We start from the raw sequence: 27876 nt of genomic DNA on the forward strand, positions 1-27876 counted from the left end.
TCCAGGCAGCAACAATCACTTTAATGCTTTCCCTGATGAACACCAGACAGCCCTGTCAGCAGGGCCTGTTTTGCAAGAGCCACAAGGATGGAGTAGCTTTTCCTGAGGATTCCCAACACATGTACACACCTGCTTTTGCTGGATTTCCAAGAGCACCTCTCCAGCTCTGAACCAGCGGTTCAAAACAGTTTTCCCACATGTACTTGGAATCACTCTCTGCACTGCTGGTTTCTCATGTCCCACTACTGAGCTCTGCACACAGATTTTCCTTAATCTCTGCTTAGGAAACGCTTGCTATAAAAACTGGATATAAATTATTGAACAGGGAGAAGGAAGCCCTTGTTCTGTACAACTCCACAGCTCTAATGAGCTTCATATGTGCCAGAACATCCCCCCAGCCTGACACATTCTACACACACGGAGGCACATTGTGGGCAGTTTATTCCAGCCAAGGCTGTTACTGTGTTGTGTTCACAGCAAAGATGCTCAAAGGTTACACAAGAGCTGCTCAGCTCAGCTCAGTTTCCCCAGGCTGGCACCCAGGGCACAGGCCTGCCCTCCTGCCATGGCACACAGCACAGCCAGAGCTGGCTTACATAGGATCTTTCATCCCTAAGCACATGTACCCTGCTCCTGTGTACCAGAAACCTTCACAGCAGATCAGACTTACCCAACTCCTAATCACCACCACCCTGCTGGGAATCAATTCTGAACTCCTGAGGAGTTCTCATTCCTGCAGGATAAAGCAAGATGCAAATGTAGCCATCCCTTAATTTTGGGGTAACAGCAGCACAGCAATTCCCTGGTCAGCGTCTTTGACTCTGGAGCTGAGAAGGGAAAGGGTCTGTGTTCCAAAGAAGCCTCCCATTCCACATAGGAGTGGGCTTCAGACTGGTCTCAGGCGTGGTTCCTCCTCCTCCTCGGAGTGTGGTGGCTGGGGGGGTGTCTCCTCCTCCCTGATGTCCTGTTTGTCCCTCTCTGCCTGCAGCCAGCTCTGAGGGGCGATCATCTTCTTGGGACCGTGGGGAGGGGGCCCGATCAGGGCCTCAATGTCATCATAGTTGATCACTTCCTTCTCCAGGAGGGCACTGGACAGCTGGAAAGGAGAAATGAGGCACTGTGAGGAACAGGGGCTCCAAACTGCCCGTCTGAGCTGGTCTGAACTCTGCCAGCTCAACTCAGATCCCAACGCCTGCCCAGAGCATGGGGTGCAGATTGGTTTTATGAAAGTACGTTTCCTTGGGTCAGTGGCCTATCCAGTGACTCCTAGTTCTCTGCTAGGATCCACATGGTTCTGCATTGCAGAGAGAACAATGTCATTTTAAAAACAGTTGATTATTTCTTCAGAATTGGAGATTTTCAGACAGCTTTCTCATCAGTTCTCTGCTGAGACAGGACTGATAGGGTTAGGACACGTGATAAATGACAGAACTTGAAAACTTAGAGGCTTTATTTTTTCCAAATAAGGTGAAACTCTCCAACTTTCAGGAGTCAGGAGCAGACTCCAGCTGTCCCCCCCTAGATGGGATGACCCCAAAGCCACTGGAGCCAGGACAAAGTTCTCCAGGCTCCGGCACTGTTCCCAGGAGCGTGTTTGGCCAGGAACGCACAGCGTGACTGCAGGCAACAAAGCAAGCTCTTGGGAATGGGAATGAGAGCTCCAAGAACAATGAGAGAAGTGTCCCTCCTGCCACTGTCACTGCACCTGTGGCCCTGCCCAGGAGCCAAAGCAGCAGCAGTGAGACCTCGGGCAGGCCCACAGCCCTCCCTGCACACACAGTGCTAACAAAGAGCTGCCTGTTCCTGCAGCCATGGGCTGGGGGTCAGCATGAGTTCCTCTCCAAAGAAGTGGAATTCTACAGCCCCTCTGGCAGCAGCACCACCCCTCTGGAGCAGCAGGTGGCTTGTCCAGCATGGAACTGCTCAATCCTGCTGACCAGACAGGAGGCTCTGGCAACTGAAACATTGACTCTGGAGATACTTTGGCTTCACTTTAAAGTTTTTCTGAGCTGAGCCTCCAGCAAACATCTGGCTGCTGTTAGATGGCAGCAGCAGGACAGAGGAGCCTGCAGAGACATCCCTGAGGATCCCTGCTCCAGAGCTGCCAGGGCACTGGCCTGGGGACCGAGCTGTCTCTGTATCACCAGAGGCCTGACACTGTGGAGCTGAAGGGGTTGTTGTTGTTATTCTCGTTTGTTTAAAAAGAAGATTTAAGGAAAATAATTGCTTGATTTGCAAAATATGCAACACTAAGTTGATCCTGGTCATTTTGGATGTCATGGACTGGATTTCTGAAGGGAGGTTAAGGAGATACACAGGGTGCTGTAACTCTAGTGTGGCTCAGCCCAAACCAATGGGCACACAGCTCCTGGCATGGGTGGGGATGTGCCAGGGTAGGAGACTGGTTAGGGACTATCAGGATACAAAGCGGAGGAGGCAAAGCTCTACTTTTGCAATGAGGATTCCTTGGTGTATCAGGTGTCAAGGAGGATGCACCAAGGAGGTTTTATCAGGTATCAGGGAGGTGAAAACTGCCTGGAGTCACCAGAAAGCAGGAACCAGCCCCAAATCAGCCAAGGTGACAGGTCCCCTATTCCTTCACCAAAGCCAGAAAGTGTCCACCCGATTGCTGGCTTGGCTTCCCCAAAATCAGTCACTGTCTGCTCTCCAGGAAATTCCACTGCCAAGAGGCAAGCAGAGAAGTGCAGGTGAGGGACATAAATTCCAGCTTTGATCACTTGCATGAAGCACTCCCCCTCCTCTACCCTGCAAACACCAGCTGGTGTGAGGAGGCAGCTACTCAGTGCTGGGAAAGGCACACATTCCTCCCCGTGCCTGCTCTGAATCCGGGGGATCCACAGTAAACAGTCACTTGTTCCCAACACTCCCACTACGAGACTTTCTAGGAGAGAGACATTGCAACAGCTGAGCTACAGAGCACAAAAAGCAGCAAAGCAAAAACCACCAGTAGAAAAAACCCAAAACAACACACAAAATCCCACACAATCCAACTCACTGTTTGCAGCTTGTCCCTGTTCTCCAGTAAGAGCTTTTCCGTCCGCCTGTAAGCCTGAGCCACTAGGACTTTGGCTTCCTGGAAGAAACAAGAAGAGAGATTTGGGGTGTAGGTGGCAACAAACACAACGTGTGGCTAAACAAGGAGAGCTCTGAGGGATGGAATTTGCAAACTGAGCCAGAACATGGTTCCCATCCACAAAAACTATGGATAAACTGGAAAAAGGCCCAAGGAGTGCTGGTGATAAGGGGCAGTGAACTGCTGCCCTAGCACAGCTCTTCAGGGCAGTTGTAGCTGATGGAAAATGCAGATTAAGGCTGCCCAGGAGCTAAAGGTGCAGCTCAGCACAAATCCCAGGGAAGCACAACCACAGTGCCTCAAACAAGAGCTTTTTTGTTTCCAGCTTTTTGATTTTTCAATGAAAACAATGTTTTTTTTCCCAGCATTGAGGCCCAATTTCCTGTCAAAACAGGCTGATTTGCAGTCAGTCCAATCGTCATTTTTGTTAGATCTGATGTAGGAATTGCAGACATTTACACTGTGCAGCTGAGACTGTAACACACAGCTTTCTTGCCATCTAAGTACTGCATAGCACAAGTTACTGGGCTGAACTCACATCCAGGTGGGATTCTGCCTGTTCCTAAGGCCTCAAGGCAAAGCCCTTACACAGCCACACATCAAGTAAGTGCTCACCTGTTGAAATCCACTACTACAGCAGAATGCAAATTGTTTGGGTGTAAGTCACTTGCATTGTTTCACTGAACTGCAGAAAGCAAGAAACAAAAAGAACCATTTAACCCAGGGTGGCCTTACATGGTCCATCATTTGCTGGAGGCCCTGGCTGAAGGGGCGTCGGCCAATCCCAGGGGCACTCTCCAGGTCAGGGAAGGAGAGCTGCCCGATGCTGGGCACCATCCCATACTGCTTCACCATGGAGTAGGCGATCTTGGTCACCTTCTTCAGGTCATCCTGTGCTCCTGAGCAGGACAGACACACACACAGCGTTTGCCAAGGACCAAAATACACCATTTGGCATTTCTTCTTCCCAGCACAGGAAACCTCTGTCCTGTGCTCAGAGCACCCTGGACCTCCACCTGCCCTTGCCAGGCTCTGGTTCCTCACCTGTGGTGACCTTGTTAAAGGTGATGGCCTCAGCCACTCTGCCCCCCAGTGCCATACACATCCTCTCCATCAGCTGCTCCTTGGTGAACAGGTACTGCTCCCTGGGCAGGATCTGCGCGAACCCCAGTGCCGCATTTGTCCGAGGGGCTATGGACACCTGCGACACAGAGCAGCTCCCTCAGCTCATGGAACAACACAGCTCCCCACTGCAACAGCACAGGGAGGGCCCCTACACTCCCAGGGAAGTTTGTCCATAGCTATGGACAGGCTGGCCTACAGGGACATGGCTGAGGACCACAGTGTGTCCCGATTCCTGCACAGAAGGCTCTGCCTGCACACACTTTCTGCTTAAGAAATGCAAAGGAAATTATCCTTAAGAGGAAGCCAGAGAAATCCTGAGATTTAGGAGTTGCTTTGGAGCGTATAAGCCAGAGTTCATTGATTCTGCTCCAGAATCCCTGTGACTACCTGCAAAAAGAAAGTCTTCAGAAAAATAACAACCATTTCTCCCACCCATTAAGCGAGAGTAATTAACACCAGTTCTGCTTACACAATGGGTCATTCAGAGTGAATGCGCTGCTGGTAGTCAGCCAAGGAACTGTCACCCTTGTCATTCCACTCCCCAACCCCATCCCAGCATTCGGGCTTTTGGAGGAGATGTGCATGGATCACACCCTGGGGTGCCAAAGAGGCCTTTCCCTGCAGAGAAGGGCTTCAGGCAGAGAACCTCCCAGTCTGAAAAACACAGCTCCCCAGCGGAACCAGAGCAATTCCTGCAATGGGAGCTTTGCTGGCTGAAATGTGCTGGGTGAGGGATCACATATGGAGCAGCCTGGAAGTGCATGACTGAGCAGCAGCACCAGGAGACAGTTGCTTCTAATTTTTAACTGCAAAGCTTCTCCTATAGCTGGTTAATCAGCTTTGCACCAGCACTATCATCAGTGGAGCCTAATACTGGATTCTCTACAGCAAAATCTAGGGACATGGTTTACAGAATCACAGAATCATTAAGGTTGGAAAAGCCCTCCAAGATCCTCAATTCCAACCTTTACCAGCCCACAACCACTGTGTGAAGTGCCATGCCCAACTGTTTTTGAACACTTCCAGGGATGGTGACTCCAACACTTCCCTGGGGAGCCTGTTCCAATGCTTAACCACCCTTCCAGTGAAGAAATTATTCCTAATATGCAACCTGAAGCTCTCCTGGTTTAATGGTGGGCTTGGCAGTGCTGGATTAATTAATTCTGTGATTCTCTATTTGCCATCTATTTTGCTGCAGTATCACTGTTGGGGTAACACAGTAGAATTAAACACAAGTACCACAAAGTAATCTGGGGCAGTGGAAGCCCTCAGGGCTCCCTTCTGTCCCAGTGACCAGTTCATCACACCCCTCCTGGCAGTGGAAGTACCTTCATGACAGCCTCGGTGTGCTCCAGCAGCCACCCAACCAGCGCGTGACCGGATTCATGGAATGCTACAACCTTCCTCTCTTCTGGTGACAAGATCTTACTTCTTTTGGCAGTGCCTGTAGGACACAGACCAGGATTTGATAAGGTATCAGAAACAGGTGTAACCAGCAGGGCATAACCTGGTCCAGCTCAGTGCACAAGCTCACACAGCCTGTAGCTGAACAATTTGTGCTGAACTTGGCGAGGGAGGGGAAGCAAACCCCCTTTAATTACAAGCTTGGAAGTGGAAAGCAATCCATGCTTGGAACTGCTTGAAAACACTGGCAGAAATTTTCCCCCTTCTCCTCCTTACAACAGATTTAATCATTAGATAAATGATTTGACATTTGATTCGATCACAGCTCAAGAACGCGAAGCTCGGTCCTGTTCCCAAGGACAGATCTGCAACAAGGCAGCTTACTCTTTTTCTTGGAAAAAACCCAAAACAACACAAAAAAACCCCAATAACAAAACCCAGAATGAGTCTCACACTGATTTTGCTGTCTTCAGTCCCTTAGGCAGAATATAAGAGAAATGTTGCATTATATATATGAAGTCCCAGTTTAGAAAATTGTGCATTAAGAGTGTTCAAATCAGCAAAAGACCAAGAGTAGATACAGAAATCCTTCCCCAGAGCCTGGAAATGTCTCTGATTACACATGGCATGCTCTGTATGAGCTTATTCCCAGGCTCCTGAGAACTAGCAAATGAAGCCATATCTCACACTTAATCCTTCCTTCAGAAAGGTGATTTTTGAAAGTGTCTATTTTCCAAGTTGGCAGAGCAAGTCCAAAAAGGATTAAAAAAAGAAAGGTGAATGGAAGTAGAACTTCTGGCACGAAGGAAAAATAAGTACAGAACACACAGTGTGTCAGGCACTGTATAGAACATACAGTTCAGAATGCTGGATGCAGAAAGATCCTAGGACTTCCAGGCCAGTGTCCCCACACAGAGCCCGGAGCAGCAGAGGGGAGGGCAAGCAGTCAGGAGCAGTATTGTACAAAGCTTGCTTCATGTCTTGGAAAACAGCATTCTATTAACATGAATTTTTAAACAAAGTCAATGGCTTTATTAAACAAGGAAACAGCAAAATTACTGTGGCAGATCTTGTAAAATTACTGCTCAGGGACCCTGGAAGCTGCTGTGCCCTGCAAGGCACAATGGAACAGCAGATTAATTGCTACTGCCTTGATTTGCAGCAGTCAGTCCCTACCCTGCCTTTAGCAGTGTGTGAGCATGGCCCTGTATGGCTCTTTCCACACAAAGATGCATCTTTACTCTCTCTAAATTTATATATATATACATACACACACACACACTTAAAAAATTCTGGAAGCATTCCCACGTCAGCCCACTGAGGGAGGGACTGGGAGAGACAACAGCACACAGTGTGCCTACAAAGATTATTGCTTTTCCTACATAAAGTAATCTCCAGTAAGGAAAGTTCCCTGAAAGCCTGTACTTATCACATTTATGAGACAAAGCACCCAGAAAGCAATGCTGGTGCATCTCTACTGGCCTTACACAAACCTCTCCAAGAAAATAGGCTCCATCCTCTAATGCCAAGCCCTAAAAGCCTCTGTGTGCTCCTCAGGTTCCTTCCCTCACTCCCAGGAGACCTGACTAACTGCTTTCTGTTCCCAAACTAAAAACACAATGGGAACTACCACAGAGAGAAGTTCTTGCTCCTCCCTTACAGCAACACAAAGCTTTAAGGCTGACAGGGCCTCTGGACTTACAAAGTTCCCTTTTGATTCCACTCCACTGTTATTAAAACCAGAAGCTCCTAATGGAAAGCACAGTAATATCTTCTTTCTTTCTTTCAAGAAAAGCTTTTATAGGAACTGAAATGCCCTCTAGATTGTGAAACCCAGCAGCATTCCTACAACATGGCAAGGGTACACTTAATAGAGGAGCCTGGGGGGTTGTCTGGGGTCTTTTAGACTCAGTCTACAAAAAATAGCCAGTCCTGGTAATATGAGAGAATCTGATTAAGCAACAAAAAGACTCTGTGGCCTCTTACACACCCCAGAGCCTGAGTGAGGCCAGGCAGCTCGAAACTGCCAAAGCCCATGTCCTGCAATGCCCCACCACACGAATCCCAGGGATTCCTTCTGCTGCCATCCCCTCTAGCCTTCCTTGCTTTTTGCTTTATCTTCCAAGTGTGGGAAACTAAGGCAAGGCTGGAATTCAGAAAGAAAAGCCAAGTGAATCCCTACAGGTCTGATGCTTTCACTCCTGCAGATGGGAAAGTAAAGCACATCTTTACAAGAGAAAGTGGTGTCAGGACAAGGGGGAATGGTTTCCAACTCAATGAGAGGAGTTTTAGATGGGATATTAGGGAAAAATGAGTGGTAAGGCCCTGGTACAGGTTGCCCAGAGAAGCTGTGGCTGCCCCATCCCTGGAAGTGTTCAGGACCAGGTTGGACAGGGCTTGGAGCAGTCTGGTCTAGTCAAAGGTATCCCTGCTCATGGCAGGGGGTGGAATGAAACGAGCTTTAAGGTCCCTTCCAACCCAAACCATTCTGTGATTCTATGACCTTCGCTGTGGCTTGATGAGAATTTCTGTGTTACAACTCCAGTTGTCTCACTGTCCACTCCTGGGAGCTGCTGAGTACAGGCTGGGATTCCTGTTTTTACCCAAAGCACTCCAAGGGTTTTGTTTTTCAGAGACAGGTGAAACTTTCAGGAATTTCTCAAAAAACTAGGAACTCTTCAGGCATTTTCTGATAAAGCAAACGCTCAGGCCTCAATTCCAGGATCAGGAAATAAATGACCCAGCACAAATATCCTGTTCCACATGCTCCACTAGAAAAGCACAGAATGGCAGTCTGTGTGCCCAGCTGCCCCAGGAATGACACTGCAGCCTGGAAGCAGTTCAGTGTCTGCTTATGAAAACCACAGCCTGGCTCCAGGGCAGTTCAGCCCGAAACCCACCACATTCAAATCCCTCAGGTGAAGTCAAGAGTTGTGGGAACTCTTTTCCCTTCCTTACAATACACTGCTACAGGGAAATCTCCAGAGGTTCCTCTCCTGGCAATGGCACAAGTGGCAGAGAAAGGCCACAGGATGTTCTCAGAGGGAGAACAGTGCTCCACTGTCTTGCCGTTTATTCTGCCAATTCATCAAAGCCTGGGCTTGGAGGCCAGAAAGAAAAATCTCTAATTTCTTGCTGTTGAGGATGCAAAGCCTATTTGCTATTCATGTTTATGTAGCAGGTGTCCAGAAAAGCAAGAGAAGCTCAGACATACTGCCACTTTTATTCTTTTTAAAAAAATTACCCACAAAAATCCCCAAGCTTTTAAAATGAAAAAGCCACACAGACTTGAATTCCCCTCTTTATTATTTTGTCACTGGCCATTTTCCCTAAGCTATGGGTTGAGGCTCCCACAGAATCAGGAAGATGGATCCATTTGGGGTCTTCTTCAGAGAACTTTCTGTGACTGGCATTGAAGAGTTTCAGGCCAGACCACAGTTAGGACCCATCTGGAATGTAACCCCCTCACCTGAGCCTTCTCTCAAGTGGAACAGACTCCAGAGGCAACAACAGAAATGCTGCTGCACTGGCACAGGCTGCCCAGAGAAGCTGTGGCTGCCCCATCCCTGGAGGTGTCCAAGGCCAGGTTGGATGGGGCTTCGAGCAACCTGGGCTAGAGCAACCTGCTCATGGCAGGGAGTGGAACGAAATGATCTCTAAGGTCCCTTCCCACCCAAACCATTCCATGATTCTAGGAAAGGGGTGGATCTCTCACCTGCAATGACTCTCTCCACAGCATACTCAAAGTTGGAGGTGTCGATGGATTTGTGCCCTTCCCTGGCAGCGTGAAGAGCAGCTTCGTTACAGATATTCGCTATGTCAGCTCCTGCAGACATGAGTTTACAGGAATTACACTGGATTTGTGTGTGACAGAGAATTCAGAGGACAGAATGGGCAAGAACAAATCTGGAGAAAGACCTAAGGAAGCCAAACAGCCTGTGCTTTTTGTTCCTTGGGAACAGAGAGCCTAGTCCATGGTGTTTATGTTGGATTTGAACAATACAACTGCCTTGGCAAGGAATGCTGATACCACACAGAGCTCAGCAATCCAGGAGCAGGCTGAGGCCAAGGCTGGCTCCCAGGGACAGGGATGGTGTGGGCAGTGGGCTGGCACAGGCTGCTGCTCTGCTCAGCCTTGGAGCCAAGAGAAGGAACATCTGTTCCGAGTTTGTGTGGGTGGGTTTGGTGGTGGGGGGCTGCTCAGAGAAGTCACAGAGAGACAGAGTGCTGGGGCCTATGAGAGGGAAAACCCAGGAAGGATATTCCAGGAACTCCACATAAACAGGAACTCTGGAGCCTCTTGCTCAGCACTGTTTCAAGCTCCCAGGGACACACCCTGGAAGCAGGCTTGAGGCAGGAGCCAGGCAGAGCTGTTCAATTTCTACTCTGACCAGCAAAATAATTCCTACTCATTCCTCCCATTGCTTTCCTGGTACCATAAATCAATTTAAAAAGCATGAAGCCAAGTCAGGGGAGGGTAAGGCTGGATATCAGGAAAAGGTTTTCACCCAAAGGGTGGTCAGGAGGCATGGAAAAAGTTCCCCAGGGTAGTGGTCACAGCCCCAAGCCTGAGTTCAAGGAGTGTTTGGACAATGCTCTCAGGGACCGGGTGGGATTTTGGGGTGTCCTGTGAACGGTCAGGAGTTGGACTCAATGGTCCTGATGGGTCCCTTCCAACTCAGCATATTCTACAGTTCCATTAACTTAACACCCTGAAGTGCAACACCTCATCCTCAACAACAGCTTGGACTGGAGCATGAGCACCCTCCCCTTATGAATTAGAAACCTGGGCATTATAAAAGCACATTTTCCCTACACCCCACGCCCCTGCTAGTCCAAGAAATTTCAGAAGACTGAAAACAGTCATGAACAACTGCTCATCAGAGCTCAGAAGGGAGCTAGTCAGGTTCCCAGTAGTTCCACAGAAATGGAGAAAAAAGCCCTTTTTGCCCAAAACACCCTGTTAAACCCACACCCTGCAGGAGCTGCAGCCTGAGCCGCAGAGCTGGAGCAGGAGCTGCACTCCTGAGGTCAGGTCGTACCGCTGAAACCTGGGGTGAGCTCAGCCAGGTGCTGTGAGTAGAAACTGCCGTCCTGGATCAGCTTGAGGCCCTTCAGGTGATGCTCAAAGATCTCCTTCCTCTCCTGTAAAGAACACACAATCTCTGAGCCCAGCCAGGGGGCCACAGCACAGCAACTTCACACACGCTGCCCACGGCAGGGAGCAGGGCTCTGGCAAGGGGACAGCAACAGTGCCAGCAGAGGGCAGGGCTGTCTGTGCAGCTTCCAGTGCACCAGAAGCCCTGATAAACACCCAGCTCTCAAATTCTCAGCAGATGCAGGAGGCTGTGCCTGAGTCACTGCTTTCTCTCTCAGGGCCGCTCTCCCGTCTACACTTTCACTCTGATCTGTCTCAACTTTTCCCTCACCATAAAAGCTCTTGCAGGAAGGAACTCTGACTGCCTCGACCTGCTCCTGTACAAACCACAAACTGCACACCCCATGCACAGCTCCTCAGCCTGCACCCATTTCCCAGACGGAGGTGGGGGTGAGATGCCTGGCGAGCAGCCACCAAGTGACTCATTCAGCTGGTCCAGGAGATCCTGACTCAAACAATGGGCTCAGTTGCCAGGGTTTTTCCCCTTCCTCCTTCAGGGCAGCTGCACAGTTCAGGCTTCCGGGGGCCAGACTCTATCAGGCATTTAAGGTATTTTCACTGAAAGCTCTGCAGAGGACAGTGAAGCACAGATGGGAGAGGAAGAGCCTGTGCTGGCAGAGCACACAGATCCTCACTGCAGCTGAGTCCATTCCCAGAACTCTGCTACAAATGTCAACACAGCAGACATGGAAAACTCCTAGTAAATGGATTTAAAAAGCATTCAGAAGGAGAAAGTCACTTAACAGGCTGACTAAAGGAAAATGAGGAGCCTTACAAGGATAGGGAGGACCATAAACCTACAGAACAAATGGTGCTCAAGGCACATGACAATTTAAACTCTCACAACAGCCAATTGCCAATTAGGTGCTTCACAATTTCCTGGAGAGAAGACACAAACACAGTTCAGCATCTGCATGGCAAAGGGAACATCACAGAAGAATTCAAAGCCAAGCTCTACCAGAGCAGAGATGCTCCAAACCAGTGAACTGTCACTTCAGAGAAACAGGCAACTGCATTAGCATGACAAACCCTTGACTTAAAGCACAGAAACAAGAATAAAGGCAAAGAGAAGCTCAACATCTCCATTTCCTCCAAGCTCAGCCTTTGCCAGGCCTGTGAGTCACCAGCAAGGACTGGGACACCTCAGTCATCAGGGTTTGGGGAAGGACAGGGCAGCTGGTGGAACATACCTGGAGTGTTGGGAGGTCAATGAAGATGTGCCTGTCCAGCCTCCCAGGTCTCATCAGAGCATTGTCCAGGACGTCGGCGCGGTTGGTGGAAGCCAGCACTATGACGTGATCTGTGGTCCCCATCCCTGCCAAAGCCAAGGAAAAATAGAGGGGAAGGTTTTTCCCACTTCAGACTGCACTGCAGGCACACAGTGGGCTAGGCAGGCCAGAGGCAGAGTTTGCACAGCTTTAGCACAGGTGTTCAGAGCAGCCTTTGGGGCAGCTGGGGCCAAGAATGTCCCCTTCAACTCAGAGCAAAGACAGGAAGGAACCACCCAGATCACCCAGGACAGTCTCTGGCCATCAGGGATACTCTGAAATCCCCTTTTAATTTACTTACTGAACCCTGGCTTAGAAGTTCTATTTCCCTTCCCTTTTTGTCACATTTGGGAACTGCCCCAACTAGAACACAGAACAGAATCTCTCTATCCTGACAAGTCCACAGATGCCTTCTCACCCACAGGTTAAGTCACTTCCTGCTCCTTTTGCTCCAGGCTGTACAAGCAGCATATCCTAGCTGAAACAGCTTTTCCTTCCCATGGAAAACCCTTACAGTTTTTATTTACTTTCAGTCTTCAGTCACAGACAGGCCACCAGGATCACCAGGGGAGGGACCTTTACTCGCTCAGGTTAATGCAGAGAAAACATGGCTTTGCCTTCAACAAGGAGCACAAGATGTTACAGCACAAGATGATCTTTGCCAGTCCACTCATCTCTTACCCTCTGCAGGCACCCAGGCACAATGCAGGGCACTGCACAGGCCAGCCCTGCAGAACCTGCACCACAGAGACAAACCACAACCTAAGAGCTCTGCAGTGATTATCAGCACAGAATTTGGTCAAGCCACAGTCAGAGCAAGTTTTGACTCCAGGCCTTAAACAAGGGAGCATCAGGATTTACAGGCTGCCTGAGAGCAGCCTCAGTGGAGGCATCCAAGGCAGACAGGGCTTCCTGGGAAGGCAGAGCACTGGCAGCTGGAAGAGGGCAGAGGGGCAGGCATTGTGCTGCTGGGTGGGGAGCCAGAGCTCATGTTGAATCACTGCCCCACACTGTTATTTATTACATTCCACCAGGTGCCTGCAGGCCCCTGGGCATGAGTCACCTGCTTCCAGCACATTCCCCAGCCCTGGCACAAGCAGCCTTCCCAGGGAAAGGACATGACAGTCCCATGTGCTTCCCTCCCTGCCAAGTCCCACACTGTGGAGAGGCAGCTCTGTGCACGTAAGCTGGGCTGCTTTCAGCTCTCAGCTCCACCAGAAGAGCTGCCAAATGTGTCAGCGTGCGAGAGCTCAGACCCAGGTTCCAGGTGAGGCAGGGGACTGGCTGTGCCAGCCTGTGCTGCAGCAGACCCAGTGCTCCCTCTCTGCAGGTTCCTGCCTAAACAAGCTGCTGGAGAGGATGAAGCCAAGCATCCCTGAGATGTGTATCTCACTGCACTCTAGAGTGGGATAAACAAGCAGAGCCTGACGGGCAATCTAGGAATGGCAGGCTTTATTCCACAGCAGGATTAGATGGCACAGTGCATTATCTGCCTCGCAGCTGGGGAGACTCTCTTAAAATAGGCCTGACTATTAGAGCAAATTAAAAACCAGAAGCACTGTGAGCGTCCTCCTCACATCAGCTTCTGCCCCACTTGTTCCCAAGCCTGTATCCCAGCAGTGAGAAACACTGCTCCAAGAAATCCACAGCCACAGCCTCCAATTCATGTCACTGTTCCCTATGCAACATCACCTGGAACATCACAGGCAAAGATCAGCCAAAGGAACAGGCTACAAAAACAACACCTCATCATATCAAAAAGTGAGGAACAGCTCTGAAAACACAGCCTGAAGAGAGAGTTCCTGTCAGGGTCACAAATGAACCATTTCAGAAGGGAAAGGGAAAAGGGTCCACTTGAGCTGCCAAGTGCTGTGCTCCACAGTGACCAGCACACTGTTTGCTGGGCCCCTCACCTGCAGTGTCGCACTGTGTCACCCTCCAGCCATTTGTCCAAAAGTCTTTGGACATCACCTGGGAGCAGCAGGAGGGGCCCCTTCCCAAGGGAAGCCTGAGGGCTGCATATGGCACAGCTTGGGACAGGTCTTGTTTGAGGGCTCCAGGTGAAGAGTTGCTACCAAAAACTGTCCTGCATCTCATTCACACCCCCCAGCTCAGCCCAGGACTGGCAAAGCTCCTCTCAAAGCATCCAGAACAGAGCAGAGATTTGGGTCACATCCCTCTTCCGCTTGTCTGCGATTTGTGAGGGAGATTCACTATTCAAACCAGGCACCTGCTCTGACAGAGCCCGGAGCTCATGCGTCACTCTGCTCCTACAAACAGCTTTTGTAGAGAGGCTCCCTCCAGTGCCTCCCCTTCTCCCACCAGACTCCCAGTGCTTCCCAAACACAGAGTAAGACAGAGGGAAGAAAACCCAGGCCGATGAAGGAAGAGTACTATGGTTACTCCGAAATCTGCACACCAGCATGACCCAGTTCCAACCTGCACACTCACTCCTTACAGAAGGTTCCATACAGCCCTGACCCTCCTCTTCTCTCTCTTCCTTCCCTCTGAGGAATCTCATTCAATCACACAAATACAGCAATTACTGGTGACTCACAAATCTGCTTTTGTGCATGATTTTTTTCTCCAGTTAACACCCAACTCGGGTCTATGGTGTTTCTTTGCCTTCAACCCTCAATTTAAGCTCAACACAGCTAAACCAAGGCTCTCAAATGTTCCATCTCAAGGCTTCCTTGCAAACACTCACCACTCCTCCCACCTGTGCTGGGACAGAACTGTTCCCTTCCTAAAAACCTTATTCACTATAAACCTGAGAACTGTTTTGCCATGGTGCATGTGGCACTTCAGTGTTGCTTTAGGTGACATGCTCCATTAGGTAACACTTCAGTGCCACGTGCCAGGATCCCTGCTGATCCCATGTTCCCACTACCAGGCTGACATCCTTGCCAGCTGTCTCCTGTTTGACAGTGTCAACTCCTTGGGCTGGTTTTTCAGGGTGTGTTTGATAAAGCAGTGAGCAAAATGAGAGACTCAGTACATGATCTGTGTGAGACACGAATAAAGAATGAGATAATATAAATTTAAAAATAAACCAGGCAGCACAGAGCAAACAAGGGACTACAAAGCACACATTGAGGATAATATTTACCTTCTAAACTCAATTTCCAGTGGAGCTGTACCCTCGTTTCTGCATTGAGACTCACCAAGAAAACACTCCAGAAACCACACCTAATTTTTACAGACTGATGGAAATCAGACATTTTCATTTTTAGGACAGAGATGTGGAATGCACTGACTGCATATTCCTGAACAGACATGCAGGCTTCCTTTAATTCAGGTGCCAGCTCATCCTACAACTGTCAGGGGAGAAAGACCCACCCAAGCCAGGATTGCTGTTCTGTGTCACCACTGGCCTTTGCTGTCCAGACCATCTACTTCACTGCAAACACTCAGTACAGAGCCAGCAGTTGTAACTCGGGTCTGAGGATGCTTCTGAAGCACAACTGCTTTTAATTTTTCACATGAAGAGTGTGATGAGACAATGTGACAGTCAAGTTATGAGTCACAGATCCAGTGAAACAAACACTCCCTGATGGACATGCAGGTGGTGGGTTATTCCTTACCCTGGTCTGCAATAATAAGATTTAGCAACAGAAACACTGCAGTTGGTCAGTGCTGCAGGCTCAGAGTCAGAACTAAGCAGAGCCAAAAGATCATTCTTTGTGTAAAAGTGTTTCAGCAAAGGGCCAATCCCGGATGCAGAACAGCCAGAAACTACACGAGTGTGGCATCAACCAGGACTTGTTTGCAAAGCTTCTCTTTCTCAGTTTAAGGAGCCTGTGGTCAGGCAGATAACATAAACATATGGCAAAGGACAGGAGAATGGATATATTCCATCACCTATGTCCCTCTGGGACAACTGAACTCTAAACCCTGACAGGTTTTAAACTGTCTCAGACAGAACATAGCAAATATCCAATGACATTAATGGCCAACTGGACCTAAACTCCAGGGTTTTGAAATTTACTAGATTTAGCCCCAAACCCTTAAAAGCCTGTGTAAATGTCTAGATTTCAATGGGGTTTTCTCCACAACACGATCACAGCACACACTTCAAGATCTGTTGCCCAGAGGCTGAGGTTGTGTACTCCTCATCCCTGGAAGTGTTCAAGGCCAGGTTGGATGGGACTTGGAGCAACCTGGTCTAGTGGAAGGTGTCCTGGCCTATGGCAGGGGGTGGAATGAGATGAGCTTTATGATCCCTTCCCACCCAAACCATTCTGGGGTTCCATGATCTGTCCTGAGCCCAGTCACTTTCTCAGGCACCCCCAGCTCCAGAGCAGTCCTGTCTACCAAAGGGACAGCTGGAGAGGATATACTCCAGTGCCTTCAGAACCAGAGACTAGTGATGGGGTACATGGGCTCACACTGGTTCAGACTTCAGCAAGAGAACACTTGCTGGAGAGGCCAAGCACGTACAAGCAGGATAAAGCTAAACAGGCCATAGCTTGGATCTCTGAGGAGACAGGGGCAGGGAGAAACACTGACCATCCATTTCCACCAGCAGCTGGTTTAAGGTCTGCTCCTCCTCAGCATTGGCAAAGCCAGACACGTTGGTGGAACGCTTCTTGCCCACGGCGTCAATCTCGTCGATGTAGACGATGCAGGGGGCACGAGCCTGCGCCTCCCGGAACAGGCTCCGCACCCGCGCGGCCCCCAGACCTGCAGGGCAGGGCAGGGACAGAGAAACCTTGTACCTAAACCTGTCAGCAAGGCCGGCGAGCTCCGACTGCACAACGGAGCAAGTGAGCTCCCCTCGATCCTCAGAGGGCCTTACCTCCAATCACCTCCACAAACTCGGAGCCTGCCATGGCCAAAAACGGCACCTGGGCTTCCGTAGCCACAGCCTTGGCCAGCAGTGTCTTCCCACAGCCCGGCGGGCCCAGTAACAGGGCGCCCTTGGGCACCTTGGCCCCGAGCTGGAGGTAGCGATCAGGATTCTGGAAAGAAAAAACAGCGGGTCAGACCCACAGCTCCCACTGCACCTGCACCACAGTGTGGCCTCCCAGAGCTTCCTGAGACTGTTTTCAGCCTGGGCAGCTCTGAGTTGCCAATGGCAGCAGCTCCATCTGCATGGGAACTGGAAATACAGAGCTTATTTCATGAGAGGCTGCCCAGAATCACGAAGAATGAAGAGCAGAACACCTCCTCCTCCCCAGATCAGCCACTTATCCCAGAATACACTTATTTTGTTCTACTTTTATATACCTTTAAATAGTCCACAAATTCCTTGACTTCCATTTTTGCCTCATGCATTCCTGCTACATCCTTGAAGCCAATCCCTTTTCCAGATTTCCCATCCACAATGGTGAAACGAGCCATCTTCAGCTGGTTCTGTGGAAGGCAGCACAAGGACTGAAAAAACTTGGACAACAGTCTGCAAAAAGGCTGTTTGCTATATTTTGAGAGATAGCCAGCCCAGCACAGCCCAGGTATGAGCTGTCCCTCCAAAACACCACTGAAGTGCCCACCAAAGCACTGGTGTTTCACTAGTTCTGCTCTGAAGACACTTCCCAGATGGATTGCTGACTCAAACTTCATTTATCCACGTTGGGAAGTGACAGAATAAATCCGCAGTAACAGTCCCAACACAATCCAACTCAAACTCCATGTAGACCAGGCAGGGATACTTCTTAAAAGCATGCATCCAGACCTTACTCAGGATCTTCTCCCTGATTTCTAAATGCTCTTAATACCACATGGGACAGATAGAGCTTTCAGGAATATGTGTTGATGGTAAATAACTGTCAGTGGTAAATAATTACTAATAATTTCTTACAAATGCATAGAAACAGACATTTTGCACTGCTCTCTGATGCTGCTGCTGGTTTCTGCTGAACAAACCCCAGGCCAGAATTAGAGGTTCTCAAACTGAACAGCCACCACGTTTCCGTCCCCTGGTGCATGTGAAGCCACAGTGAGAGTCAAACCAAGAATTCAGTTAAACATCCTACTCGTAACTGCTCAGCATGTTCTACCCAAAACAGGCTTTTTCTTTCACAAGAAAGTTTACAGCTTCTGAGGCCTCTGAAATGCCCAAAGAGTTAAACTTGGGGCCTGGCTGTCCCCACTTAGACAAGGACACAAACCAGTCCTCAAGGCCTCATTACTCAACACTTCTTTGAAATACTCTTTCTGAGAGCAGCTGCATCCTTTTGTTCAAAGAGGATTTAAAAGCCAAAGAGAATTGCGGAGGAGACTGAGTGGGAAATCCAACAAGGGGTTGAATTCACTGTGTTTTCATCCCCAGTCCCTGTGGTCAGTGGCAGAGCACCCCAGGCTGACTCCTGCACTTTCATCAGCTGATCCAGGCCAGAGTGGGAGAGGGGAGGAGGAGGTTTGCCTGATGTTGCAAGCGAGACATGCGGCAGGAGCGGAACAGGCCAACACATAATGAACTCCAGAATCTGAACATATTTTATAAATTGAGAACTCATTTTGCAGAAAGCAGCAATTCCTACTTCTGGCTGTATGGGAGGCATGTTGGCAGGGCCCAGTGAAAAACACCATCTGCAGCTGCAGCTCATTAGCAAGCTTTGAAAACAGCAAACTGGACTGAAATTCCCTGAGCTCAGCCCTTCCTGCCTTTGGGAAGGGAACAGATCTCAGCTAAGGCCAGTTAAAGTACCAGCCAGGGAGATGATCAGCACAGGATGCAAGATGTGGCAAGACTGGAGAGTCTTGGGCACCAGTTCACCCTTATCCTGCACTGACTTTGCTGGGAAAAAGGGGAGGAGGTAGCCCAGCAGAAGCCAGGACTACCCACAGGCTGCAAAACATCCTCAAAATCCAGGCTACTCACGAAGGCGTTGAACCCTCCGGCCCGACTCGCCACCCTGAAGAGGCGGAAGATGCTCCACAGCATGGACACGGCCACCAATGTCACTATCAGGGAAAGGACATCACTAGAAGGACAAAGACAGGTACAAACTGAAGTATTCAGACACAACCTGGTCAATGTTCCCTAACATGGCTATTTTCAGTGTTTAAAGGTCCTGGCATTTAGGCTACGAGCAGACACAACTAAGAAAATGGAACTTTTACAGGCTTTTATACAGATACACAAAACCCCAAACCCCAACTATTACATAACCTGACAAGTTAAGCAGAGGACACTGGCAAACACTGCCTACAGCTGTGGAAGGAATTCAACCTCACCATCCCCTTCAGAGGCATTTCTACTTCTAAAACAAACAGGACCTTCAGGCAGTCAGGTCACACCCAGAGCAGAATCCAGTGGGGCTGGCAGTGCATCCAAAGGGAGCTCGCTGCAGAAGACCTGTGTCTGGTAACACTAGGGAGATCCCAACTCACTTAATCCCACACTGGCAGAAATTCCAGGCTTGGTCTCCCATTAAGAGCCTGCCCTGTCCTCCCTGGTCGAATCTCTCGGGAGTCCTTTACGGCACAAAGAATTGCTCCAGAACCAACACTGTCAATTTTCCGGATCCTTTGGAATACCCATGACATTAGGAGGGAGATGAGGAGCAGAGATGACACTCCAGTCTAACACAGTTACAGGACAAACATGTTGAGGATAAATATTTTTTAAGCTCTAAACAAAGGATGCCCCAAGAGCATGAAAAATGATCCCATGTCAGATGACAGGTTGAAACTGGTGGGCCCCTGTTCTGCTCCACATGCCTGTGAAATCATCCACCCTCTCCAGACTTCTGTGCCTTATCTTTACACCAGGAGCGCGTGTGCCGCCTCTCACAGAGGAACGATTTACTGAAGCAAGGGACCAGAAGGAGCTCTATACCCAGCTGCATTTGTTTCTGCTCAGTGAGAAATCCAAAGGTAACACTGAAACCTGAAAGTCACCTTCAGTTTGTCTGCTCTGCAAACAGGATTAATTCTGAAACACCCTGAGCACCCACACTGCAGAGTGAGCTGAGTCCAAGGGCTCTGCACCTCACACATTCAAACTCCAGACTGACTCTGAATTCTCCAGACATTCATCAGGTCTCCTGAGAGACTTCACACCTCATCACAACCCTTAAAAATTTTTTTTTAAATCTCTTTTGAGGGGCAGGGAAACAGCTTGTGTTGGTGGCTGATTGTCTGTACAGTCCTCTCTTCCTGCTACACACAAGTCTGAAAAAATCAGCAAGTTCTCAGTTTGAACTAAAGGGCTTGTACTGCACGATCAATTAAAAAAGCTTATTGTCATATAAACTATATATTAAAAATGTGCAAATGTTGATCAGAGGACAAGTACCAGACAAAATCCAGCCCAGGTATCCACTCACACACAAACATGACATTGCTTCATACTTTGGCAAGATGCCTGGGAGGAGGAATTACATACACTGGCCATCTCCAGAGGGAAAATCGCCATGTCCAAATCCTCTGAGCTACTAACAGCATGTGACACACTCTGCCTGCTGCAGAAGCAGGTGACCAGGCCACTTCAGCAGGTGAGATCTGCTATTCACTCTTCTTGCTCTTAACAGTTTATTTCAGAATTAAAAGTACTGAGCATTTTTTTGAAAGCAAATGCTCTTGGTTTGGGCAGCAGGAAGGGCTGTAAGTTTAGCAGAAGAGCTCCTCTCACTGAGGTTTGGTGTGCTGGCACCAAAGCTGCTCCACCCAGCACGTGGCACCAGAGTAGGCTGTGCTCAGACCTGCAGCTCTGGGACAAACAGGCCAGAACTGTTTAATTTTACAGTCTGAACCACCACAGGCCTCCCTGGAAGCATTTCAGTGCACCCCTAGCCTTCTGCACAGACCAGGATGTAACATCACTTGTGTCAGGATTTTTTAATCACACTCTGTACTTGAATAATTGATTATAAGGACAAAAAGTGCTCAGCTGGGCAAGAATCCTTGGTGACTCTAACCCAAAATATGTCTGCTGCATCCTGCAAATCCAGACACCTTCCTGGGACCCTCATTTTGGAAACACTAAGGTACATCTAGAGCACCTTATCTTTCAGAAATATTCATTAAATGCTCCAAATCCAAGCCCACATTTTTGCTCTATATTTACACGACATTAAGCTGAAAGTGACTTTCCCCTCCAAGCGAGGGATGTTGTCACCAACACAGGATCAACAGTAAGGACAAATTCATGTCATACTTTCCATAAAAGCCAGGGTGTTTGTAGGAAATGGGGATTCTCTCTCTCTCATCAATATTCAGCTCATCCTCCACAGCTCTCAGCTTCTCCTCGAATTTGTCGATGTTTGCCACACGCATGGTGTACAGCAGGGTCACGTTCTGGGGACAGGCAGGCCAGAGCAGCAGGTCAGTACTTTTTATTAGGTATAAATACATAAGCAAGGAGCAGAGGTGCACAGCACTGACAGGTCAGGGAAAAATTATCTTTATGCTACACCCTTTGATCCTGCACCTATGAACTCATGAGCAGAGGACTCCAAACGAATTTAGGAACCCTCTGGTCTTTCCAGCACCTTATGAAAGCATAAAAGTCAGGAGCTAAGCCTCAGCTCTTTATAAACAAGGAGGTGCAAAGGAAATAAGATGTATCCAAAACCAGTTCCCTGTTCTGGTTCCCTGACCATGGCAGGGGGTGGAACTGGATGATCTTTAACGTCCTTTCCGACCCAAACCATTCTGTGATTCCGTGATTCCATTTCAGTATTTTAATGTCTCAAGCCAGTTTTTAACAATTCTTAGTGGTAACTCCTGGATGTAAACACAGGATCAAACTTTGCTTTGTTTCCATTTTGGAAGGTTTAGGAAGGAAGGCTGATGGAGTTTGACAGAACACTCAAAACTAAAATCCAAATAGGAGAAAACTTTCGAAAGAAGATCCAGTAATAAGAGTTTACAATCTCCTGGACATGTTCTCCTATATCTGACTGAAAAAACTATTGAATTTTCCAGCTTTTTATACATACAAAATATTTTTTTCCCAGACCATTGTTGATTATTTTTACAGTTTGAACTAAAAGTCCTAATTTCCAGGTTGATATGAGTAACAGAAGTCCCCTGAACTTCAAATACAAGAAAGAAAGAATCAGAGAAGAGCAAATTTGTGTACAAAAGTCACTCACAACTTGTCCATGGGGAGTTCCTCCTGGGTGCAGGTAGATCTCTACGATGTCACTCTCCGGCACCACCTCGATCCTCTGCACCTCCCCCTTGGCCAACATCTCATTCACAAAGTAGTTCCAGGAGATGTTGGTGCCTTCCCTGTTCTCGCTGACCAGGAACCGAAGCATCAGCACGATGAAGGTGAGGACGAGCAGTGCCCGCAGACGTTCCAGGTGCATCTGATTTTCCCTTCTCCTGCGTTTCTCCTCCTCTTAAGAAGAAAGATCCAGAGGAAAAAAGATAAACATGTAATTGTGAAGCTTTCTGATCCAAAGAAGAGAGAATTAAATGACAAAGATTAACACAATGGAACCTGTCAGGGTTTTTGTGTTGCATGTTTGGTTTCTCCTGCAGCACTGGGCTTCACATGGTCCTAGTGCACCAAACCCACTAAAATCCCACCAAATATCATTCCAGTCCAAAACGAGAGACTCTCACTTGCCTGGCCCCATATGGATGGGGGTCAAATAAAGCCAGGGGACTCCTGTTGTTAGAAATCAAACTCCAGAATGATTATAACCCACTTTATATAACATGGGTCCACACCACCCAGTCCTCAGGCTGTTGCCAACGTATCCAATGGGAAATATTAGGAGTAAACCCAGTGTCACTGGTAAATCCCACAGCACAATTCAATGACCTGCTGGCACCAGGACTGTGACACCAACACCACTGCCCCTACCTCAGGAAATACCTGCAATTGCAAAGACTGTGAGGTAGCACAAGACACAAATACACTGCAAATCCATCTGCCTGTTAACCAAATTGCCCAGATTTTCCTCCATGTTATACAACTCACCTCATGTTTCAAAGGGGTTGATAACTTGCCCACATTAAGGATCTGCACCCAAGAGAAATTCCCATACTGGATATGCTTTCCCTGCCTTTACTGTACTAGTGCCACACTGAAGCAATGACACAAGAAAAAGGGATGTTCTACTTCAATTAATTGCCACCAAACCTTTTCTCCAGTCTCCTAACATTTTTTTTTTCTGCACTGCACAGGCAAATTTACAATTCTATGGGCTGTAAAGGACTGCCACAGCTCAGTTCAATGTCACTGCTGGTCAGTATTTGAGTTGTTCAGATGACAACAAATATCTCCTCCTCTTTCCAGTCACATGAGTGTTCTCAATATATAATTTAGTACTTGCTCTTGATATACAATTTAACAGCAGCACCACCACAGCACACATAAATACCCTTCTACACCCAGAAAGAAATTAATTCTGTGCCACTGGGCTCTAATGCACCAGTGCTGCAGCCCAGATTCGATTTATTTGCAAATTCGTAACCAGTGTCCTGACACCAGCATTTATCACTGGCCACCAATTAGACCCTACGCACGCGGCAACAAAACCCAGGGACAAACATATGACCCAGGCAGCTGCTAAAAAAAGTCCTCTGTCCTTCAGAGGCACAGCATCATTTTTCACTGGTTCCCAGCTCTGCTCCATGCTGGAAAGGAAAGGCCTGTTCCTAAATAGACACAAAGCAACTTGGCAGAGAAATCATCATTTCAGAAGACTGTGACAAGCTCAGACACCGCGTCCAGCCCACCCCCTTTGTTCTCCACTGCCATCCCCTCACTCTGTGTTATCTGCTGGATCCAGCTTTGTTAGGACTAAGGAATTCATCCCAAAGCTGCAGGATGACATCCATGACAGTCTTATTAAAGAAAATTTTTATATATAGAGATAGGTATATGTATCTATATCTATGAATGATAGAGGAATAGTCTGGGCAACATCCTGAAAAGCTCAGCAAGTTCTAAATAAAAAGATTCTACAGAGAAAAGAAACTACTGCAGGAAAGTGAGTTCTGACAGGAAAAGTCCATCTATGGCTGTGCAAGCTCCTTGGAGGTGTCAGAGTCAACTCCTGCTAAAGCACTTTTCTGTATTACATTTCAGACCAAGTGGAGGCCCATAACCTGCCCTAAACACACACAACTGGGGGTGTAATCACAAAAACATCACCCCAGGGAGAGAGCTGCCCATTAGACATCCTGCCACAACTTCCCTTATTTCTAAGAATTAGACTTGTCTAGGACCTTTAACCTGCAGCTGAGTAATTTCAGGGGAAAACTCCATTTCTAGAAAGCTGGAAGGCAACACCAAGATTTCCTCAACTCTGCATTTAATTAAGGACAATATCAATCTTTCTCAGCTGAGGTAAAGTGTGACTGTCTGTACAGCACAACATCCACACTGTACCACAAGCCACCCCACAGTATTCAGGAAATCAGTCCCAGTGACTGGATGTGACACTTGCAAGCAACAGCTGTGGGAATACTTCCAGCTTTTGAGTCTCCACGAGCCTCCACCAAGCAATGATTTGCCATTAACCCCAAATCTGAACTCGCTGATTAAAATCTTTGCAAGCGCTGTGGTGACAGTTTGAAGAGTTCTTTTTAATAATTACTGCAGAGACAAGTGTTCCCCTGGAGACACGGGGCAGCATTCCTGCTCCCAAAGCCAGGCTATCCATTAATCACAGGAGAAAAGAGGCCACTGAACATGGAGCGTTGCTGTTTACTGATTTTAACAGCTACAACACCTCCAGGGGCTGTGCTCAGTCATTCTGTGGCCTTGCACACCAAGGGCAACAAACTCCAACTTCCTTCCCAAGGACTCCATGATACCTGCACTCACATCCCACTGCAGACTTCATCCCAGTTAAATGATCAAGCAGGAAAAGCCACTGCTGTGGCCTTAAGGACACTGTAGTGACACCAGCCAGGCTGTCAGCAGCAGCAACTGACCTCTCACTTAAAAGGTAAAAAGTCCAAGAGGATTTGACTATTAAGCACAACAAAGGAAAAGGCAACTGCTCACATCATGTGATGATATCCAGGGAAAGGTTTATAAAATAAATTATGAAATTCAATTACAACCTGTGTCACTTAAGCATGACATTGAGTGCCTCCCAACTCAAAGTACAAAGGTCTGGAGTCATAGCAGGGTTTGGAACTGGATGAGCTTTAAGGTCCGTTCCCATCCAAACCATTCCAGGATTCTGTAACTTCTATGATCTGATTTAAATCTTACAGTCCATCATCTATGCCAAAATACTCCTTCAAACTTGCTCTTAGCCACAGATTGTACAAGTGGTGAGTTACAGGTACAGGGAACTACCCAGAGGTAGGAGCATGAAGGTGGATCTCCCTCCCTGTCTGCCCCTTCCCCTCACACACACAGAGTTTGGTTCGGTAAATCTTTTTGGCACACACATACCATCCTCCTCCTGTGGAGATTTCTTCTTGGATCCTCCATCCTTCTGGCTACTCCTCCAAGAGCTGGAAGTAGTAAACCAGTAGGTGCTACCTGCAGGCAAGCAGAGGTCAGTGGTTACTGCTGAGGGCAGTGAGAGGGTGACTGAGGATGGCAGAAATCCGTGTGAGCTCCAAAGGCAGAGGAGGCAAAGCTCCACATTCCCCCAGGCAAAGAGCTTTGTGTGCCAAGGAACTGGGACAGCCTCACTTGAGGGAGACTCCTTCTTATAGAACGTATATATTTTTTACAATACAAACAAAATCTTTTTGGTCAGAGATTGTTTTAATGGCATGGTAGAAATAATTTGGAGAAATTGCTTTAGTGCTGAAAAATGGACACAGTTCCCAAGGCAGAACCATGGCTAACACTGGAATGGGAAGACAGGAACAGCCCCATACCAGGGACTAGAAAAACAGGTACTGGAGTTAAATCAGGTTGCTCAGGAAATGCTGTGGCTGCCCCATCCCTGGAAGTGTCTGAGGCCAGTGTGGACAGGGCTTGGAACAACCTGGTGTAGTGGAAGGTGTTCCTGCCTATGGCAGTGGGTTTGGAATATGATATTTAAGGCCCCGTCCAACCCAAACCATTCCATGATTCCAAGGTTTCCAGCAAGGCCATCCAATGGGATTTCAGACAAAAGTGAAGACGTTTTTGTCTGGGGCTTTGCTGATGAGGAAGAGAAAGATTCTCTACTTTAAAATATGCAGATTTAAAATTAGTTGTAGGTCTAACGACTCCAGTGCTTCCTTAATCCCCTGAGCTCCCTGTAGGAAGGACTGTTCATCCCTGTCACCAAACCAAACCCTAAATCCCTGCAAAAACCCCCAGCTCCCACGGCCAGGAACAGAACAGCTCTGCTGCAGTTTTGGGAAGGCAGAGAGAAGGTTAGGAAAGGTCAGTTCTCTTATCAAATCAGACCTTTTCCCTTCCTCCTCCTCAAGACTCACCCAGGAGATTCCAAAGTCTGACTGGATCTCGGATTAAGTGCTGTTTCATCAAGACTCCACCAAGACCTTGACGTGGGGGGGAAAGTGTTTGTGCCAAGAGAGTCTGAGGGAGGAGAGAAAGGAAAACAACACAACCATTGGCACAGTGCTGTGAGGGCTCAACCTCTGTATTCCCTGAGACTCACATTCCTAAGCACGGGGATGTTGTGGGTGAGTGTCAGGAGAGCAGCTGGGAGCCCTGGATGTGACTCCTGGTTGTTCTGTGCACTCCCCACATGACTTTGGAGATGTTGTTTATAACCCAGGTTTAAAGAAAGCACAGGTATAAACAGAAACACATCCTCATAACACTTAATATTTAGTCTTCCTGTATCTCTGTTTTTCATTCTAAAGATATGTTGAAAATCAGTTCTTAAAACGTTAAGATTCCCTACCTTAGGAGGAAGTTTTTTAAGGAAAAAAGGACTTTTAAAAGGAAATTTTAAGGATTTCTAACCCTCCTGTACAACAGCAAAGCCAGCACAGCTGTATCCCCGAAGGAAACTCAACAGGAATCCTGCAGTGAACATTCACATTTAAAGGCAACTTCAAGAACATTTGAACTAATATTTAGTAATTCTCTCACTGAATAAAAGTCTGGCCCTTCTCCAATGTGATTCCCTGTTTCCCCTCGACTGCACAGGTTCCAATTCCTACACCAGGCTGAAACCCCTCACCAGTTTTTCCCCTTTTTTTCCAGCTTGTGCTGGGGCAAGATGGCAACCTTGGGATTGACGCTCTCTAGAACAGAACAGCTTAAGATTTAAATTGATGCCAGAAAAACCTGGCATGAAACAATATCCCACATTGCTTTCTCTCCATATCGTTAGATGGTCGGGGAATGGAGCTAGGGGTGTTTACCTGGAGAAGAGAAGGCTCCAGGGAGACCTGAAAGCCCCTTCCAGTGCCTAAAGGGGTTCCAAGAGAGCTGGAGAGGGACTTTAGACAAGGACCTGGAGTGACAGGAAAAGGAGGAATGGCTTCCTGCTGCCAGAGGGCAGGGTTAGATCAGATGTTGGGAAGGAATTCTTGGCTGTGAGGATGGTGAGGCCCTGGCACAGATTGCCCAGAGAAGCTGTGACTGCCCCATCCCTGGAAATGTTCAAGGCCAGGCTGGATAGGGTTTGGAGCAACCTGGTCTAGTGGAAGGTGTCCCTGCCCATGGCAGGGGATGGAATGAGACGGGTTTTAAAGTCTCTTCTAACCCAAACCATTCCATGGTTCCCACAGTGTTTCCCAAGTCACTGCCCAACAGCGCTGACACGACGGACCTTCGGGATGGCACAACCTGAGGACCCTCCCGAACAGCCAAACGTCCCTCCCGCCCCATTCTCCTCCTCTCCCGGTGCTCGGTGAGGCCCCGTTACCTGCAGGCCGCGTTCCCCGCCGAGGGCACCGCCGCGAGGCCGGGCCCAGGTGGTGGCGGGCGGCCTCCAACAGCTGCAGCGGCCGCGGAGCAGCCCCAGACGCAGCAGCAGCGTCAT

The 27876-nt window shown here is 48.4% G+C and overlaps 1 protein-coding gene across 1 annotated transcript; it reads right to left on the minus strand.

Annotated features, from left to right (window-relative positions):
- On the minus strand, positions 1–27876 carry SPG7 (SPG7, paraplegin matrix AAA peptidase subunit). Its single transcript, XM_027646857.1, has 17 exons — positions 27760–27876; positions 26354–26456; positions 25368–25457; positions 22093–22343; positions 21153–21292; positions 18873–18975; positions 17279–17404; positions 16848–17010; positions 16559–16732; positions 11972–12096; positions 10666–10768; positions 9339–9449; positions 5548–5663; positions 4139–4295; positions 3830–3993; positions 3017–3094; positions 1–1096 (listed from the first exon to the last, which is right to left on the minus strand). Exons 1-17 carry the CDS (start codon positions 27874–27876, stop codon positions 887–889), a joined length of 2331 nt encoding a protein of 776 aa, XP_027502658.1. The 3' UTR covers positions 1–886.

This window comes from Corapipo altera, unplaced genomic scaffold (genome assembly GCF_003945725.1).
Source record: "Corapipo altera isolate COAL_440 unplaced genomic scaffold, ASM394572v1 62, whole genome shotgun sequence".
Taxonomy (NCBI): domain Eukaryota; kingdom Metazoa; phylum Chordata; class Aves; order Passeriformes; family Pipridae; genus Corapipo; species Corapipo altera.

Coding starts and splice junctions, on each gene's coding strand:
- SPG7 (XM_027646857.1), bottom strand. CDS start 27,876: ATGACGCTGCTGCTGCGTCTGGGGCTGCTCCGCGGCCGCTGCAGCTGT. Junction 16,733..16,847: donor GTTTGTGGAGGTGATTGGAG/GTAAGGCCCTCT, acceptor CCTGCCCTGCAG/GTCTGGGGGCCGCGCGGGTG. Junction 9,450..10,665: donor GCTCACCCCAGGTTTCAGCG/GTACGACCTGAC, acceptor TCATGTCTGCAG/GAGCTGACATAGCGAATATC.